At 40.4% G+C, this 19,237-nt stretch overlaps 5 protein-coding genes across 5 annotated transcripts; 1 reads left to right on the plus strand and 4 right to left on the minus strand.

Annotated features, from left to right (window-relative positions):
- The first annotated feature begins 839 nt into the window (after positions 1 to 839).
- On the plus strand, positions 840 to 1,747 carry LOC133741816 (21 kDa protein-like). Its single transcript, XM_062169533.1, has one exon. It carries the CDS (start codon positions 907 to 909, stop codon positions 1,516 to 1,518), a length of 612 nt encoding a protein of 203 aa, XP_062025517.1. The 5' UTR covers positions 840 to 906; the 3' UTR covers positions 1,519 to 1,747.
- A 729-nt stretch (positions 1,748 to 2,476) lies between these two features.
- On the minus strand, positions 2,477 to 4,290 carry LOC133741815 (scopoletin glucosyltransferase-like). Its single transcript, XM_062169532.1, has one exon. It carries the CDS (start codon positions 4,063 to 4,065, stop codon positions 2,584 to 2,586), a length of 1,482 nt encoding a protein of 493 aa, XP_062025516.1. The 5' UTR covers positions 4,066 to 4,290; the 3' UTR covers positions 2,477 to 2,583.
- A 183-nt stretch (positions 4,291 to 4,473) lies between these two features.
- On the minus strand, positions 4,474 to 6,703 carry LOC133741814 (scopoletin glucosyltransferase-like). The gene has a single exon (XM_062169530.1). It carries the CDS (start codon positions 6,097 to 6,099, stop codon positions 4,561 to 4,563), a length of 1,539 nt encoding a protein of 512 aa, XP_062025514.1. The 5' UTR covers positions 6,100 to 6,703; the 3' UTR covers positions 4,474 to 4,560.
- Positions 6,704 to 11,352: 4,649 nt separating this feature from the next.
- LOC133742970 (UDP-glucosyl transferase 73B2-like) lies at positions 11,353 to 13,130 on the minus strand. Its single transcript, XM_062170701.1, has one exon. It carries the CDS (start codon positions 13,005 to 13,007, stop codon positions 11,448 to 11,450), a length of 1,560 nt encoding a protein of 519 aa, XP_062026685.1. The 5' UTR covers positions 13,008 to 13,130; the 3' UTR covers positions 11,353 to 11,447.
- A 1,867-nt stretch (positions 13,131 to 14,997) lies between these two features.
- Positions 14,998 to 16,362, minus strand: LOC133707444 (uncharacterized). Its single transcript, XM_062133014.1, has 4 exons — positions 16,241 to 16,362; positions 16,104 to 16,143; positions 15,913 to 16,013; positions 14,998 to 15,300 (listed from the first exon to the last, which is right to left on the minus strand). The coding sequence occupies exons 1-4, from the start codon at positions 16,241 to 16,243 to the stop codon at positions 15,043 to 15,045; spliced, it is 402 nt and encodes a 133-aa protein (XP_061988998.1). The 5' UTR covers positions 16,244 to 16,362; the 3' UTR covers positions 14,998 to 15,042.
- Positions 16,363 to 19,237: the final 2,875 nt, after the last annotated feature.

Below are 19,237 nucleotides of genomic sequence, written 5' to 3' on the forward strand. Positions count from 1 at the left end.
TAGTCACAAGACGACTTGCTGTAAAAGGTAACTTAATTTCGTTCTTGTTTCTTTATGAAGACATGAAGATTTATCCTTGATTCCAAGCTCTGTTCTTCGTCATGCCTCTAGAGAAGTGTGAATGCAGTTGCGCACTCTCTAGCTAATTATGCTATGCAAACATGCTTGAGATTCTAACCCCCTTGTTTTTATTCATGATGTATAAGCTTCTGATTGTATAAGCATGCTCATAAGTTGCATTCTCCTATAAATTTGTTTTAATTTTATACATACCATATTTGTATTCTCCTCATTTTACACTCTCTCTTGATTTTGTTATATAAGAGCATCAAATCAGCATGGTCGATCCAATATTTTTTTATTTTCTTTTTTTTCTAAATCTTTACGTGAGACCTTATTTAATGACTTCATTAGAAATGTTCTAGGTGATAAATTGTGCATTGACATGCCTAATTTTAAGCCAACTTTTGATGGTTTTGCGAGAATGAAATGTACTAAATTAAACTTGCCGGTATATGTTGAAATTATAGCATTTCAACCTCATTCTGGAATGATTGTTATGTAAGTTCGAATTTGATAGTTGAAGTTAACTTAGTCTACAATTATGCTGATCGATTTCTTTATTAGTTGAAGTTATCCTATTCATTTTCTTGGCTGCATTTGCTGTATTAATTAGTTCGGTATTTCCTTGGAAGTTTACCAAATAGGTTTTTCTAACTATATGCCGAGTGATTCTCCAACTACCCTTTAAATCCGGCTCATCCTTAGCAACTGATTACCTAATCAGATTAAGTTTTTCCGTATACCAAGGCACCATTTCCTCTACAAATTCATCAAGCTCTGAAACTCACCTTCCTTAATATCCATCTCTCAAAGAACAAAAAAAAATCTAACAGAGACGGAGAGATGGAAGGCTATCTTGTACGTACACTACTAGCTTTCGCCATTCTCTCGTTGTTTAACCACATAAACCCCTGCACAGCAACCTTGCTTCCTAATGAACCAAACACCGACTTCATAAGAACTTCTTGCAAAGTCACATTACATCCCATTTTGTGCTATAATTCTCTCAAGGATTACGCATGCAAAATCCAGACTGATCCGAAATTGCTAGCTTATACTGCTATCAATGTGACTCTTGAGTTCACCAAACAATCTCTAGCGACAGTGAAGCGGTTTCAAGAGATTGGTGGTTTGAATCCTGTTTTAGCTTCAACAATGGAGGCATGTGCAAATGAACTTACTGTCGCTATGGACGACATCCAGAATTCCAAAGAGGGATTGGAGGATCATGTAACAGAAGGCTCTGATCCCAAGCTTGAAATGGGTGAAACTCAGGCGTGGCTTAATGCCGGACTAACAATAGAGCAGAAATGCTTTGATGGCTTTGCTGTAGGTCATCTTGATGGGAAAGTGGAGACCCTTACTCGCAGAAATATTATGAAAGTCGCGCATTTAACAAGCAATGCCGTGCAACTCCTCAACCACTATGCATTATCTAAAGTTATATATCCTTAGATTTTTTTTTCATATTTGCTCTTATGGGAGACTTGTGAAATATACATGTAACACGTACTATACCTAAATGTATATCTAAGGTGTAGTTATCTGGGAATCAATTGATTTAAGGATGTAATATAAAGAAAAAAGCTGACAATATTGGAATATTAGAGTAGATTGCCTGTAAGTGTGTGTATACCCTTATTTTTCTTATGAAGTGAATTTGATTTCCTTGTTCTAGAATCTAGATAGAGGCATCAAAATGCACAAGTTAGGAGGCACATTATACATAGTAATCCACCTCGTAATTAAAGGATAAAGACGCACTGCGTACGCAATACTATCAATCATGTACTGCAACTTGTTGAAGCTCATATATACGATATCAAGCAAAACAGGACTTGAAAACATGGAGCCTTCATATTAAAACAAAATCAACAGCCTTGCATTGACCACAAGATCAACCTAATTAAAACAAAATAAACCAACATGTCTATAGGTTCCACGGTTTGTTGCCCGTGAGGAATTAACCACTCATATAGGTTGGGGGTGGCCATGTTGGAGGATCAACATAGATACGAGGAAAGTGTGTTTCAATTCAATCGTCATGCTCAGGCTGGAGCTGGATCAAGCTGATACACCTGGAGGGTTAGGACTCGTCAGAATTGGAGAAGGTACCACAGCCTTGCATTGACCACAAGATTGTGAGATGCGACTTGATCGTCTCGACATATCCATCAATGTACAAGTCTCCAACAAAGAAGAACCAATCTGCGAAACACCATATGTTTACCCTGCCTCTTCCCATGATCCCATCTGCAAGTTTCCAGACTTCTCTGCTTTGGGGACACATCCATAGGGTATGCATGATAGATTCTTCCTTAGCACCACAGTAAAGACAACTTGGGGTTGAGATGACTCTTCTTTTGCAGAGATTTTGAGCACAGGGAAGAATATTATGAATAGTCTCCATCAATTTTGGCAATAACAAGCAATAGATTGACGATAAGAAAAGAGGCCTCTAGGAGTAGTAAACACATTAAGGATTCACGATATCCTGCTAATTACCATACAAGAACAAAGTCAATGAGCTAAAGTTGCTTTGCCTTTCTGTCTAATGAAGTCCCCAAAGGCATCTAAAGCAGCCACAGAACTTGTTGGAAAACCATGCTTAAACTTAGCACTAAGCTTCACAGCTCGTTGCTTCATGTCTTCATCACTCAGTAGCTTCTCAATTCCTCTCGTTATATCCTCCTCCTTTATTGTCTGTGAGAAATCCTCAGAAATCAGATACCCAACTTTGAGATAGCTCGCTACCAATTTAGCGTCCGAGTATTGATCCCCTCTAATTGGCCACGCCAAGAATGGAACTCCACGACCAATTGCCTCCACAGTTGAATTCCACCCACAATGCGACAAGAATCCTCCTGTTGATGGATGACTTAGAATCAAGAGCTGTGGCGACCACCCGTGTATGATCAAGCCTCTTTTTCCGACACGAGCATTCAGCTCGTGCGGAAAATAGGCTTCTTCAGGGTCAGAACCGGACTGTGGAGGACCCCGCGAGAGGCCTGCATTGGTTTGGACCACCCATATGAATGGCCGGGTTGACGCTTCCAACGCCTTGGCTAGTATCTCGTACTCCTCCTTAGCGGGACCCCCCACAGTTCCAAATGAAATGTACAACACCGATCCATGTGGTTTCGTATCTAGCCACACATTTACCTCTTCTTCGGTGACATTTGATTTCCGATTGGTTCGAATTTTGTGGTCGTGGAAAACCGAACCGGCCGATTTCCAATATTGTTCGGGCAAGAGCGGGCCCACGCCCCAAACTGGTTTTCCGATGTTATTGGAGACGTACTCGATGAATGGATACTCCAGATCGTTGCACGTGTTGATCAAGACTCCCATACACGGTTCGATTTCTTCTAGCCACGGTGGTTTATCACCGGGATTGGTTGGGTGATGTCTCTCCGCCCCAAACTTTTTTCGAGGTGGTTCAGGAGGAAATCTCTGTCGCTTGAGATCTGAAACCGTAATAGCCATTTCTTGGGGTAACCCGGGTAGTAAGCGAGTCTCACCGGCTTTGATATCTAAAGGTTGGGCCTTCCACATGGCATACTCCATGGCGGCGGAGCAAGAACCGGAGGTGAAGAAGCTGACTGCCGGAATTTCATATCTGTTGAAAATCTCGAAAGTCCAGCTCATCTTCATGTCAACAACCGCATAAAGGGGTCGGACTGAATCCGGATCATGGAGGAGTTTCTCAAGCCCGACTGCTATCTGGCTGTGGTGTGCGTGGTGGCAGTGAAGTGGCTGAGAACTCGGCTCCTGCGGCGGAGGAGAAGAATCAGAATCAGAATCAGATGGTGGGGTTTCAGAAACCTCAGCGATTTCAACGAGTGGGTATTGGCGGAGAGATGAGGGTATGGAGGAGGAGACTTTGGAAGAGATAACCATAACGGCTTTGAAGTTTCTGGAGGCCAAGTGCTTGCAGAGCTCCATTGAAGGGAAGAGATGGCCCTGACCAAAAAAGGGAACGATCCATATCTCATTTGCCATATTTGCAGAGTTGGGTTTGGCTTAGAGTTCTGCAATACGGCTCGGGATTATATAGATAGCGTAGTGATCCAAGAATGGAGAAGAAGAAAGGAGGAAGAAAGCTTAACTGAGAAGTTATGGATCAATGAAATAGAGGTAGGAAGAATGGTTTCGAGTTTCGACTTAGGTACGTGAATGAAAGATTTGCTGATTGCTAGTTGTGTTTGAAATAATAGCAGACCGACGTGCTGTACTTATAAGATCAATATTTCTCAAATTTTAAATTTTTTTCTCTAAGCGAATTATAACTTTGATTGAAAAAATGTAATGCCATATGTCATTGTCTATGTCACATGGTGTTATCTTGACATCATTCTATCCAATGTTTTTAAATCTAGCCACTCAGAAGAGGTGTACGAGTTGTGTAAATTGAGGCATCAAGATTCAGATCTATAGTCTTATTAATTATACATTAGTACGAAGAGGAGAAAAGAAGTCAAACAGAAACTCTTCTGATTAACCTACCAAGACAAAAGGCAAATGACAAGATGCTTTGTTTTTATGTCCAAGATAGTCTCCAAAGGCATCTAAAGCTGCAACAGAACTTGTTGGAAAGCCATGCTCAAACTTACCACTAAGCTTCACTGCTCGTTGCTTCATGTCTTCATCACTCAGTAGCTTCTCAATTCCTCTCGTTATATCCTCCTCCTTTATTGTCCGTGATAAGTCCTCAGAAATCAGGTACCCAACTTTGAGATGGCTCACTACTAATTTAGCATTGGGGTATTGGTCCCCTCTAAATGGCCACGCCAAGAATGGGACTCCCCGACCAATTGCCTCCACAGTTGAATTCCACCCACAGTGCGATAAGAATCCTCCTGTTGATGGATGGCTCAGAATCAACAGCTGTGGGGCCCAACCATGTATGATCAAGCCTCTTTTTCCGACTCGAGCATCTAACCCGTGCGGAAAATAAGCCTCTTCGGGTAGTGCGGGGCGACGAGGACCCGGCGGCCAGAGGCCCGCATTCGCTTGGACCACCCATATGAATGGCCGTGCTGACGCTTCTAACGCCTCGGCTAGTATCTCGTGCTCCTCCTTGTTGGGACCCACCAAGCTTCCGAACGATATGTACAGCACGGATCCACTTGGCTTCGTATCCAGCCACTGATTCACCTCGTCTTCGGTGAGGTTTGATTTTCGGTTGGTTCGAATTTCGCGGTCGTGAAGAACCGAACCGACCGATTTCCAATATTGTTCCGGCAAGAGTGGGCCCACGCCCCAAACTGGTTTTTCAATCTCATCGGAGACGTATTTGATAAAAGGATGCTCTAGATCATCGCACGTGTTGATCATGACTCCTACACATGGTTCAACTTCTTCCACCCACGGTGGTTTGTCACCGGGGTAGGCTGGGTGATGTCTCGGCGGCCCAAACTTAGTTCGAGGTGGCTGAAGAGGAGGAAAGAAGGATTTCGAGCCTCCTTGTGGGCCGTCACGAGACTGTCGCTTAAGATCCGAAACCGTAATAGCCATTTCTTCGGGTAACCCGGATAGTAAACGGGTCTCACCAGCTTTGATATCATCCAACGGGTGGCTCTTCCACATGGCATAGTCCATGGCGGCAGAGCAAGCACCGGAGGTGAAGAAGTTGACTGCCGGAATTTCGTATCTGTTAAAAACCTCGGAAGTCCAGCTCATCATCATGTCAACAACGGCACAAAGGGGTCGACGTCGGACTGAATCCGGATCATGGAGGAGTTTGTCAAGCCCGACTGCTATCTGGCTGTAGCGTGCGTGGTGTTTGTGAAGCGGCTGAGAACTCGGCTCCTGCGGTGGAGAAGACGAATCAGACGGTGGTGCTGCTGCTTCAGAAATTTCAGCGATTTCGACGAGTGGGTATTGGCGGAGAGATGAGGGTATGGAGGAGGAGAATTCGGAAGAGATAACTAAAACGGCTTTGAAGTTTCTGGAGGCCAAGTGCTTGCAGAGCTCCATTAAAGGAAACAGATGGCTCTGGCCGAAAAACGGAACGATCCATATCTCATTTGCCATATTTGCACAGTTGGGTTTGTCTTAGAGTACGTTCTGCAATACGGCTCGGGAATATATATATATAGCGTAGTGATCCCAGAATGGAGAAGAAGAAACGAGGAAGAAAGCTTAGCTGGAAAGGAAAAATGAAAATAGAGGTGGAAAGAATGGAGTCTTTGACTGCTGGATAAGTGTGAATGAAAGACTTGCTGATTGCTAGTAGTGTTTGAAATAACAGACCGACCTTTCTGAAATGCTGGACATCTTTGGCATTCTATAGCAAAATGCCAAAATCTGATCTGTTATATTTCAATTGACAATTATTCTATTTCAAAATTGGGCCAAGTGATATGGGCTGGAATAATCCAAGCACAGGTTGCAAATCAAATCAAAATGGGAGGTGTGATGTTAATGTTGCAGCGCCCAATCATTTGGTTGCCACCTCCTGTGGACCATGTCAAGCTTAATTGTGATGCTGCTGTACTCCGGAATGGTAATCAAGTTGGTGTGCAGTGTGCACAGATAATAGGGGCTCTTCGGTGGGACTGGGAGCTATGGGAGAAAGACTATTGTATAGGTTGCAACCTCGAGCTGCGGAACTGATGGCTATATTGAAGGGTCTAGAGTGAAGCATCGGTCAAGGATGGAGCCATGGAGGGGTTTGATCGTTTGAACTGATTACCTTGAGGCCGTGCACTTTGGTTAATGGTACTAAGGATTCAAATTTCTTTAAAATTACTGAAATTTTCATAATTTGGAAGTACTGAAACGAAACTCATATGTTATATCCAAAGACTGAAAAATCGATAATATCTTCGAAATTTCCACGATATTTCCGTTTTTTTAGGGTCTCGATATATCTTTGACTTACCAATAGTATATCGGGAGAAATTCCTGATATTCTCCCGAAATTTCGAGATTATCGTCACTTCTCGCGATATGTGAAAATTAGTCTTTGTTCTTATCCAATCCGACTAAAATGAATAACATCTAAAGAGGAAAACTTTAAAAATTTATAGGGTCATGAATCGCTCTTTGAGTCTTTTCCCTCCATGCTTATAATTCTTCTAATTACTAATTTGCTAACTAGTAAACATTTGGCTCTATTAAAAAAAAAAATTCTATGTATTTCTAAGGACCATTTTCTACTTCTTTTTCTGTTTATTTGAAGACCGACGTTTTTTTTAACATATATATTTAATTATAAAATATTATTATAATTAATAATTAACTCTCCTAATCTCCTATTTAAATCATTTTTGAAATTTCTCATGTAGAATCTCATACATTTGTCATGTCAGTGTATCTTGTTATACTTCAAATTACTACAATAATTATACAATTAAGTTTATCAAACATTTTTTTTTGAAATACTATAGGTAACTAATCATGTAAACATTTCATGAAAATTCATTAATGATTTCCATGTTACTTTCTAAATTTCCATTATTTTTTTTCAAAAATTTACTTAGATCGAAATTTCCTCGATATTCGATATTTTAGTCATTGGACATGATGACCAAGACTTCCACTGGGTTCCAACTATAAAAAAAAAAAAAGTAAATCACATTCACATTATCAATATACAGCAAAATTATAATGGGAAGTTCTATTCATACCTCCTAAAATGGTATTTGGACCTCTAACAATTTTTGGAAGTTTTTAAATCCAACTTTGCCCTTCTAAAAATTGAACAAAATGAAAGATAAAAATAAATAAATAAAATCTGCACCTTCTCTTCTCCCCCTTCCCCCTCCCTCATTCTCTTACAGCAGCCATACATGAGGATTATTGGGCAACTTTGATTAAGGTAGAATGTTAAAGATTGCAAAATGGAATAAAGGACAAAAAATATAGAGAAGAACAATCGAGAAAATAATGATCGAAAAGCAATTTCTATTTCCTATTCTTTTTGTTTCTTTTTAGTTTGGCTTAATTGCTTCACTTCATGGAGTTGATCGTTAATTGTTATCTTGGTCTCTTTTTATGGTGTTTTTTTTTTTTTTTGCTAGAGTAGACTATGTTGCTAGCCTGATTTGGGTTTAGGGAAATTGATTTTGATAATAGTTCTCCTGTGGTATTGTAAATTGCACGATTATTAAGAAATAGAAGGATGTTCATAAGAGTATCCAAGCTTATAAGGTGAATGGTGTTAAGTCATGGCTATGAACTGAGTTTTAAGTGATGAAAAAAAAAGATATTACTAGTAGATTTGTATTGAAAAAAATTGTGTGGATACAAAAAAGGGCAAGATTGGAAATTTTGTGTAAATTTGGGAAGGGGAGGTCCAAATACCAATTTAAGAGGTATGAATAGAAGCTCCCAAGTATAATTACATATAGATAAAAACATTAGTTTAGCAACCTACTACAGTACTAGTTAATTACTCGTACATATTAAATATCACAATTCTATTATAAATGTATAATTTTAGAGAGGCTACATTGTAAATAGGTTTATTATAGGTTAGTTTAGTCTATGTAAAAGTTTCATTTAAAAATATCATTTTATAAATGCAATTAATATAATTCTTCATTTTTAACTAAAATCGAAATTGTCTTTGAAATTTCCTTAAATTTGAAGTACCGAAATCGAAACCGAAACTGAAATTTGAAACCTTAGGTAAGACTAGCATTACTCAAACGGTGCTTTTATATGCATTGTCCGAATTCAGCTTGTACACCATTTAGTGTGGAATAATGACAATTTAACTTGTACGCCATCTAGTCAAGGTTGAGTGATTTATGTATTGTGGAACAATGACGATTCAACTTGAACGCCATTGACAATTCAACTTGTACGCTATTTAGTCAAGGTTGAGTGATCTATATATTGTGGAACAAAGACAATTCAACTTGTACGCCATTCAGTCAGGTTTGAGTTAATCAAGGTTGAGTGATCTATATATTATGAAACAATGGCAATTCAACTGGGTTCCAGCCATCAAAAAAAAAAAAAGTAAATCACATTCACATTATCAATATACAGCACAATTATAATTATAATTATAATTATAATTACATAGATTAGTTTAATCTGATCTGTTATATTTTAATTGACAATTCTTCTATTTCAAAATTGGGCCAAGTGATATGGGCTGGAATAATGCAAGCACAGGTTGGCAGGTTGCAAATCAAAATGGGAGGTGTGATGTTAATGTTGCCGCGCCCAATCATTGGTTGCCGCCTCCTGTGGACCATGTGAAGCTTAATTGTGATGCTGCTGTACTCCAGAAATAGAATGGTAATCAAGTTGGTGTAGGTGTGGCGTGCAGAGATAGTAGGGGCTCTTTGGCGGGAGCTATGGGAGAAAGACTCTTGTATAGGTTGCAACCTCGTGCTGCGGAGCTGATGGCTATATTGAAGGGTCTAGAGTGGAGTATCGGTCTAGAGTGGAGGGGTTTGATTGTTGAAACTGATTACCTTGAGGCCGTACACTTGGTTAATGGTAATAAGGAGTGTCTTGCAGATGAAGGACTATTGGTGGATAGAATTAGATTTCTAATTCAATCTATGGGCATTCAAGGCATTCGATTTGTTCTTAGAGTGGTTAATGGGGCGGCTCATGTAGTGGCAGGATTTGTAGCTCGTGATAATGGGCGACATGTTTGGTTAGGGGTTGGACCCTCTTGGCTCATGGATGTTATTGTTGGTGACGGACGCGTAACTGATTTAGGTAATAGGGAAGAGAGTGGGGAGTTTATGTCCACCACCGGTCATTCACATGTTTTGTAATTTGACCTTCTTTGAATAAATGAATAATTCATTCTAAAAAAAAAATGGAGACATTGATTCTAAGAACAACAATTAAAGTAACCATTATACATAATTAATATTATACATTTTCCGCTAAAAAGTAATTACACATATTCCTTTTATTTTATTTTTTGAAAGGGACATATTCCTTTTATTTGGAAGTGGTGGTTGTTTAGTTCCAACCTGTGGGGAGAATGAGATGAGAGCTTGGTGAGTTGGTGTTGGAGAATACAATCTTCTCTTTGGCGTTTGACTTTTGTTCTTTTGTTTTTTTGTTTTTGGTTTTTCCTTCTTTTGATCCTGTATTGTACATATAAGAGCAGTATGTTTCAAATTTTGATTCTATTTTTTTTAATAAAGAAAAGTTTAAATTAATTATAACTTTTAATCAGAAATATATAATATCATGTCATTGTCCATATCACTTGGTGTTGTGTTGACATCATTCAACCAAAAAATTAAAACAGTTTTGTAATAGTCTTATTGACGAGGAGGGTAAACAGTACTGAATCTCTCAAAGAGGAGGAGGGTCTCGCTTGGGTTTCTTGGCTGCAGCGCTGAAATTTTGGCTGGTAGAGTTGGGGTTTCTCTCTTATCTGGTTACTTTGAGGATGATGGTAAATGGTAATGGGGCTCTCCTTCGTCGGCTTCATCTTGCACCTTTCGAAACTTGCTTCCAATTCTTTTTTTAGTTGTTGCTTCTCGAAGGTATTGTCATGACATTTGGTAGTGCGACAATCCTTCGTCTTCGAAGTTTGCGGGAGATAGATATAGGAAGACAGGTTGCTTAGTTGCGCAGCTCTGTGAGCACTTTTGGTGCTCTACAAGTGGCTCTGGGCATTGGGTTTGAAGGGTTGTTGGAGGCGGACGGGACAACTGATTCTGACCTGCATATGGTTGTGGAAGCAGCTGTGGTTTGGGTACGAGGTGCCTGGGCTTCAACGGGCAGGTGGAAAGATCTTAGGGGTGCCAACAACTAGTGGTGTTATCTGTGTCAGTTCGAGTTATGCTCGTGGTGGAGGTTGACGGTGACGCGCAGTGGCTTCATGTGTTCTGCTTTGGGGAAGTCGATTGGTGGCCGAGGCTGGGATGGTGCAAGTAGTGGGTTGCTGGCATGGGTTGGCTGTGCAGATGGTTAGGGTTTCTCCAAGTTTATAAGCTGGAACTCTTTAGATTTGGACTTGAACTTCTTTGTTGGGGCTTGGGCTACAATTTTAGTGCTTTATTTTTATTTTATCAGAATTTCTCCTCTTTTGTGGAAGAAGTTTGTACTTTGTAGGGCCTCAGGTTTGAAAAATGTCACCAAGAGTCCCCATGTTGTCTGTGCCTTTTGAGTTTATTCATGGGTGTATTGTAGTTTTTTTTTGGATTAATTTCACTTTACCCCCCTGAGGTTTGGGGGTGTCATCATTTCACTCCCCAAACTCTCAATTTCACTTTTTTACCCCCTGAACTTTCCAATTTCAATCAGTCGTGTCCAATTTCTACTATTCCGTCCAAATTGGACTTTGACTCTGACTTTTGAGGGGTAAAATGGTCATTTCAAGACAAAAAATTAATACAAAGAAAAAAGAGTCAAAACAGAAACTCTTCCTATTAACATCAAGACTAAAATCAATGAGAAGATGCTTTGTTTTTATGTCTAAGGAAGTCTCCAAAGGCATCTAAAGCCGCGACAGAACTTGTTGGAAAGCCATGCTCAAACTTAGCACTAAGCTTCACAGCTCGTTGCTTCATCTCTTCGTCACTCAGTAGCTTCTCAATTCCTCTTGTTATATCCTCCCCCTTTATTGTCTCTGATAAATCCTCAGAAATCAGATACCCAACTTTGAGATAGCTCGCTACCAATTTAGCGTTCATGTGTTGATCCCCTCTAATTGGCCACGCCAAGAATGGGACTCCACGCCCAATTGCCTCCACCGTTGAATTCCACCCACAGTGCGAAAGGAATCCCCCCGTTGATGGGTGGCTCAGTATCAAGAGCTGCGGGGCCCACCCGTGTATGATCAAGCCTCTTTTTCCGACACGCGTATCTAGCCCGTGTGGAAAATAGGCCTCTGATCCGGGTTGTGACAGGCCGGGAGGACCCGGAGGTCTTCCTGCAGTGACTTGGACCGCCCATATGAATGGCCGGGTCGACGCTTCCAGTGCCTCGGCTAGTATTTCGTACTCCTCTTTGGTAGGACCAACCTCGCTTCCAAATGAAACGTACAACACGGATCCACGTGGTTTTGAATCTAGCCACTCATTTACCTCGTATTCGGTGAAGTTCGACTTCCGATCGGTTCGAACTTCGTGATCATGGAGAACCGAACCGGCCGATTTCCAATATTGCTCGGGTAACATCGGGCCCACTCCCCAAACGGGTTTTTCAATCTTGTTGGAGATGTATTCGATAAACGGATGCTCTAGCTCGTCACAAGTGTTGATCATCACTCCAATAGACGGCTCGATCTCCTCTAACCATAGTGGTTGGTCACCGAGCTTTGGCGGACCCATTCTTCTCGGGCGAGGCCCAACATGTGGTGGTCCATGAGGAGGAAAGCCTGCTCCCTGACCTCCTGGCGGGCCGCCTCCACCAATAGGGAATGATGGCCCTCCTGGCGGGCCGCCTCCATCAATAGGGAATGGTGGCCGACGAGACTGCCGTTTAATATCCGAAACCGTCACAGCCATCTCTTCGGGTAACCCGGGTAGCAAACGGGTCTCCCCCGGTTTGACATCTATCGAGTGGGCCTTCCACAGGCCATACTCCATGGCGGCGGAGCAAGCTCCGGAAGTGAAAAAGGTGACCGCCGGAATCTCGAACTTGTGAAAAGTCTCGGAAGTCCAGCTCATCATGTTGTCAAGAACTGCACAAAGGGGTCGGACTGAATCCGGACTCTCGTTTCGGGTCGAGAGGAGCTTCTCAAGCCCGACTGCCATCTGGCCGTGGTGGCGGTGATGCGGCTGAGAACTCGGCTCCTGCGGCGGACCAGACGGTGGCGCTTCAGAAATCTCAGCGATTTCGACGAGTGGGTATTGGCGGAGAGATGAGGGTATGGAGGAGGAGAGGTTGGAAGAGATGACCAAAACGGCTTTGAAGTTTCTGGAGGCCAAGTGCTTGCAGAGCTCCATTACAGGGAAGAGATGGCCCTGACCAAAAAACGGAACGATCCATATCTCATTTGCCATATTTGCACAGTTGGGTTTGTGTTAAGAGTCTTGCAGTAGAGCTGGGGAATATATAGATAGCGTAGTGGAAGAATGGAGAAGAAGAAAGCTTAACTGAGAAGGAATGAATAATGAAAAGAGAGGTAGGACTTCGGTGAAATGGTGACTGACTGTTAGGTATGGGACTGAAAATCTAGTTGTGTGGGAACAGCGTACCGACACGCGAAGAGGATAGCGTGTACCGACCTCGTTGAGATATTTGATGAGTGGCTATGGGCGACTCGGAAGCTATGAAATAATTAATTCTTCTTTTGTCTTTCTTCATTAGCAAGAAAACTTGAGAATTTGCATGTCCACTTTTGGGTATAGTTTTTTATATCTTTGATATTGTCAATGGGTGGTGAACTTGTTTATGAAGGGGTGATAGATTTAGTTATTTGATGTAGGGTTTATGTTGTTTTCCTCTGACATTCAAGGTTTGTTAGGGTCATGGGCGTTCTTATTATTCATTTAATTAGTTAAGGCAAGTAAAAAGGTTACTGGGAGGCGAGCACATAGCGCACGTCTATTATATTTTTTATAGTTCTTCTCGATCTAATTGATAAACAAATAATGCAGAAAAATTAAATAAGTAAAAACATTACTAGCACGCGCATAGCGCAGGCAGTAATACTACTTTTCATGAATGGATAAGTTGCGAATTGGTGGGAGGAAATCAGCTGTTCCTAATAAATTTATCATAATTCTGTCACTACTCCCATATTGCGACACATGTCCATTAATTTAATAGAGATTAACACCGTTAATTTTATTCTTTATCAATTTTTATTTTTTTATCGGTATTTTCCCTCTCTTCTTCTTTCTCTATATCTCTGCAAAAAAACCCAGCACCCTGTGTTCCATCAGTCCAACAATCTCCTCGTTTTTTCTTTGAAAAATCTAACTTCTCATGAAAAACGCAAAGAGCACAAGAACAATGGCATACCCCATTCCCACCCTGCTTTGTTTCTTCATTCTCAGAAAAAAAGATTGAATTTTGAGTCCGACCCAGAATCCAAAATCTAAAACCCAGAAAGAGGAACCAATCCAATGGCGAAGTTTGATTCTGATCTGGCGGTGGTGGCCAAAGCAACAAAGTTGAAAGAGTTGCAGAGACGATGAGGATGCGGATTGCAGCACTATTGATCGGGATAAGGAGACTCTTAGTGCTCTCAAGGAATTGAAGCCGAGGAAGAGATCGCTGTCTCTGAAGCAGCGGGAATGGGGTGTGTAATTGCAATGAAATTCTTCAATTTTATCGTACAGCTCTCAAAAGGTACGAAAGCTGGGGAGATGAATCGCTCAGAAAAACTTGATTTCCTCGAGAAGGAATTATCGAGAATTGGCATATGGGGAGATGAGTTGATCTGATTTATTCAAAGGGAAATTATCGTTTAATTTTTAATTTTCAGTAACAATAACGGTGTTAGAGTTCAGTTAAAGGCAAGTACATGTGGCAATAAATCAAAGCAGTGACATAATCGGAATGAAAAATGCTTGAGATCCCAAATTTATATACAAAATTTGGATCTCAAATGATGTGGCAGCCGCCATGTCAGCGTTTGGCCTTGAAAAGATATTAATAAATTGGAATTTATCTATTTTTATTTTATAATTAATATTACATTAGTCTAAATTAAATATTAAAATCTAATTTCTTCACCTTTTTCTGAGAATCTCCTCTCTCTCTCTCTCTCTCTCCCCCCCCCCCCCCCTCCTCCTCTCTCCCTCCTCCTTCCCTCTTTCTCCCCATTTGAAATTTTCTGTTGCAAATCTAGGCCATTAAACGTAACATCTTTACCTTCTTCCTCTTTCTCTTTCGCAATCCCCTAATCATGAACTCATTTTTATTTTAAGAGCAATAAAAAAAGAAAAATTGTTGCAGGGATCATGGACCACGTACATAAATGAACTTCATTTTAAGAGCAATAGAAGAAAGAGAATCAAAATTTGAAACTACACACAGACAGACACACACACACGTCAAATTTCTTGGTTATAATCACATACCATACTCTTAATATGTGTTTCTGCAGCATTCAACTTTTCCTAACAATGATAAGAAGGGATACTTGGACTTACCGGAGACATTAAAATATGGATATGCAGCCAAGAATAGTTCATCTTCTGGCTTCACACGGTCCGACATTTTCACTTTCTCAGTAAAACCAAAATCCTCGAAAAACGATGGCTTAGTCAGATAGTCCAACTTGAAGGATGCTCCTTCGAATGCTGATTTCCTTGCAAATTCAACTTCATTGGCCTCAAGAAAAAACTGAAAGCTTTCGTTCAAAGATTAATATACATCATTAGGTGCTAAACTAAAAAGTTAATTAAGGTAAAAGAACAAAGAGAGTAGCTAGATTAGCTACAGAGTCATGCATCACAGAAAAGTACAACGCAGTCTATGAAGGTATCTGCAAACATATGATTCAACAAGACAGACCAACATCTTCTGGATTAAAGATAAAGCTGTTGGAACCAACTAGCCAGTGAAACCTTCGACTGCAATGCTGACGTACAGTAAGCTTTTCAGGAAATTTGAAACTTTTTAGATTAACAAAATTCGAGGAAATCTAGGCTCAACACTGAATCTCTGATCATATGTTTTTTCAGGTTGCAAGGAAAAGATAGCCAGGAAAAAATCAGAATTTCATAACAGAGTGATTAGTTTCAACTATTTATACAGAGTAAAACATGTTGCAATGTAACAAACTATAACTTCTTTATAACAATTCAATCTTATTTTCTTGGGGATTATGTACTCTTCAGTTAGTTAAAACTTTGCACCTTCTCTTTTAGTATAGTATAAGGGATCCATCAGAAGCCCCTACATTTAAAACTACAGCCATTTATCTTCAAAAAGGTGAAAATTTGAGAAAATTACTATTCTGGTCCGCGTGGCTTTCTCTGGAGATATTAAGATGTCACAAAATTCTCGAATGAGCTGTATACTTCCAGTCATTTCTATTCCTCCTTCACCGTCCCCTGAAATGTGTTTCGTGGACTCAGAAGAAACTATATATACTCAATCGGAACAAACTGTAAATATTTTTCAGCTGGTGGAAGGGAATTAACCTGGTACAGAGTCAAGTCCAGCAGTAGGAAACTCGATCTCCTGCAAAAAAAAAAAGACGTGTATGTCAGTGTCAAATTCTTTGCATATGTTGACGATATCAAAGAACTGAAGCTACTAGATACTAGTACTAGCTTACCATCAACTGTTTGTTATCCTTCAAAGCCAATTGAGTTGCTTTACTGGCCTATATATCAATTGTCAAGAAGCCCAAGACAAAACTTAGCACCAAATAGCTGTAAACTAGAATACAAAGTCACACGGATACCTAAGACATGAAGTTTCTAGAAAACGTTAACCCCTTGTTTTTAGTTTTTCCTTCTTTTGATCCTGTATTGTACATATAAGAGCAGTATGTTTCAAATTTTGATTCTATTTTTTTTAATAAAGAAAAGTTTAAATTAATTATAACTTTTAATCGGAAATATGTAATACCATGTTATTGTCCATATCACTTGGTGTTGTGTTGACATCATTCAAACAAAAAATTAAAACAGTTTTGTAATAGTCTTATTGACGAAGAAGGTAAACAATAATGAATCTCTCAAAGAGGAGGAGGGTCTGCTGAAATTTTGGCTGGTGGAGTTGGGGTTTCTCTCTTATCTGGTTACTTTGAGGATGATGGTAAATGGTAATGGGGCTCCCCTTCATCGGTTTCATCTTGCACCTTTTGAAACTTGCTTCCAATTCTTTTTTTAGTTTTTGCTTCTCGAAGGTTTGTCATGACATTTGGTAGCGCGACAATCCTTCGTCTTCGAAGTTTGCGGGAGATAGATATAGGAAGACAGGTTGCTTAGTTGTGCAGCTATGTGAGGACTTTTGGTGCTCTACAGGTGGCTCTAGGCATTGGGTTTGAAGGGCTGTTGAAGGCGGACGGGACAACTGATTTTGAACTACATATGGTTGTGGAAGTAGCTGTGGTTTGGGTACGAGCTGCCTGGGCTTCAACGGGCAGGTGGAAAGATCTCTGGGCAACACCAACAACTAGTGGTGCTATCTGTGTCAGTTTGGGTTGTGGTCGTGGTGGAGGTTGACGGTGACGCGCAGTGGCTTCATGTGTTCTGCTTTGGGGAAGTTGACTGGTGGCTGAGGCTGGGATGGTGCAAGCCTAGTTAGTTAAAACGCGTATAAAACTTCAGTACGCGTATAATTGAAAAAAACTTCAATACGGCGTATTGAGATTGTAGACTTGGTTTTTTCCGCGTATTATTGAGTTCAACCTTTTTAAACACGTTTAATATGCGTACCCGTTTTATATAGGCCTGGGCACGGTCTCGGACCGCCACCGTTTTTTCAGGGACCGAGACCGGACCGACAACATCCAATTCGGGTCGGGCCATCAGTTTTAGAGACTAGGGACCAGACTGAGCCTGGACCGCCATTGAACGGGCCGGTCCAAACGGGCTTTCGGTCCTCTTCTGCTGCTGTTCTGCACTCCTGCAGTTGCACTCTTGTACAGACTATAGTCCTATACTCCTATAAGCTATAACATCACAAACTCATAATCTCTGAATCTCATTGCAATCAAGTGATCAACTCATCCAAGTTCCAACAATGGAGCACAAAGCCACAAGTCCACAACCCACAAAGGCACAAACAATTAAATGTAAGTATGTAACCAAACCCAATTGCTGCAAAGTGCAAACTGCAAAGCTACCAAAGCATCAACCCCATTAAGCAATAAGCACAAAGCCACAAACAAAATGAAAATTTGTAGGCCAACCCAGGCTTGAGTTTCAATGCTTCACAATTCACAATTTCGTTTAACCAAAATGCAAATCTGCAGCACAACAGCAGTTCACAATTTCAATTTTCAAATTTCAAGTACATCAATTGCCGCAATTTGTTATGAATCAACTCCAACTAGTCAACTACAATCATTCAAATTCACCATTACAGAAAAGTTCAAAACTGGAGCAAAACTGAACAGCAACAAGTCAATAACAGTCCAACACTCAACATTCAAGTATTCAACCATTCAACTCTCAAGTCTCAACAAATTAAAAACAAAGATAACAAACTGAACTGATAGGAAAAAAAAAATTGAAGTAAAACAAATAACAACTCTGAGATCAAATGATTCAAATCATCAAACACTTCATCGAAAGGTCACAACTCCCAACTCACAACTTCCAAGCAGCTGCTCTTCATTTTTTTCGTACACAAGTCATGAAGCAAAATAGGCAAAGTCACAGACTGATTACTGATTTACACTTTAGAGTACAATTGTACAAATTGCAATAGGCAAAGATTGAATTTGTAGTTTCAAAGTTCAAAATTGCTAACACAGTTAGTAAATTAACTAATTAAGTACCTTTAGATTTCTTTGCTGCCACTTTACTGGCTTTATCAGCTTTTGAGGTTCCAGCTGCAGAAGCTGCACTTGTCTTTGAAGGAGCAGCAGCCACACTTTTCTTGGAAAGTGAAGCAGACTTTGAGGTTCCAGCTGCATTTGCTGGAACATCATCAGATTCAACCACCACTTGTTTTCCCTTCTCTTGTATATGATCTACAGAAAACAATGAGAGATTTATATTATGGTTAGAAATATAGAATGTCAGCCATCAAATTAACAAGTGAAATGTGGTAAATGAGAAGGAAAAAAAACAACGATTCATAACAAATAAACTGCTGTACCTCTTTCCATTTTCTCATAAAATTCAAGCTCTTCTATGCTTGGATAATATTCAATGTCCGATTGATCTTTCTTTCTAATCCAATTTTGCAAACAAATTAATGCCTCCACACTTTTAGGAGTTAAAGAACTCCTAAAAGGGTCAATCACTCTCCCACCCGTACTGAAGCAAGACTCCGATGCAACTATGCTGACTTGGATTGCCAGTACATCCTTTGCAACAGCTGCAAGGATTGGATATTTGCAGCCATTGATCTTCCACCATGTAAGAAGCTGCCAATCTTCATCTTCTTTGGGCTTCTCCATTGGATCAAGGAGGTACATATCCACTTCACTCTCAACAACAACTTCCTCAGATTCTGCTAGGGCTCGCTGCCACCATTCTAACATCTCAGCCATTTTCCCGGACATTTTCTTGTTCTTAGACTTCGAAGATGTTGCTGTTGCTTTCGTGCTGGTGGAAACCACACAACTTGTTGCACTACTGCTTTTGGACTTCGA

Source organism: Rosa rugosa, chromosome 4, assembly GCF_958449725.1.
Source record: "Rosa rugosa chromosome 4, drRosRugo1.1, whole genome shotgun sequence".
Lineage (NCBI taxonomy): Eukaryota > Viridiplantae > Streptophyta > Magnoliopsida > Rosales > Rosaceae > Rosa > Rosa rugosa.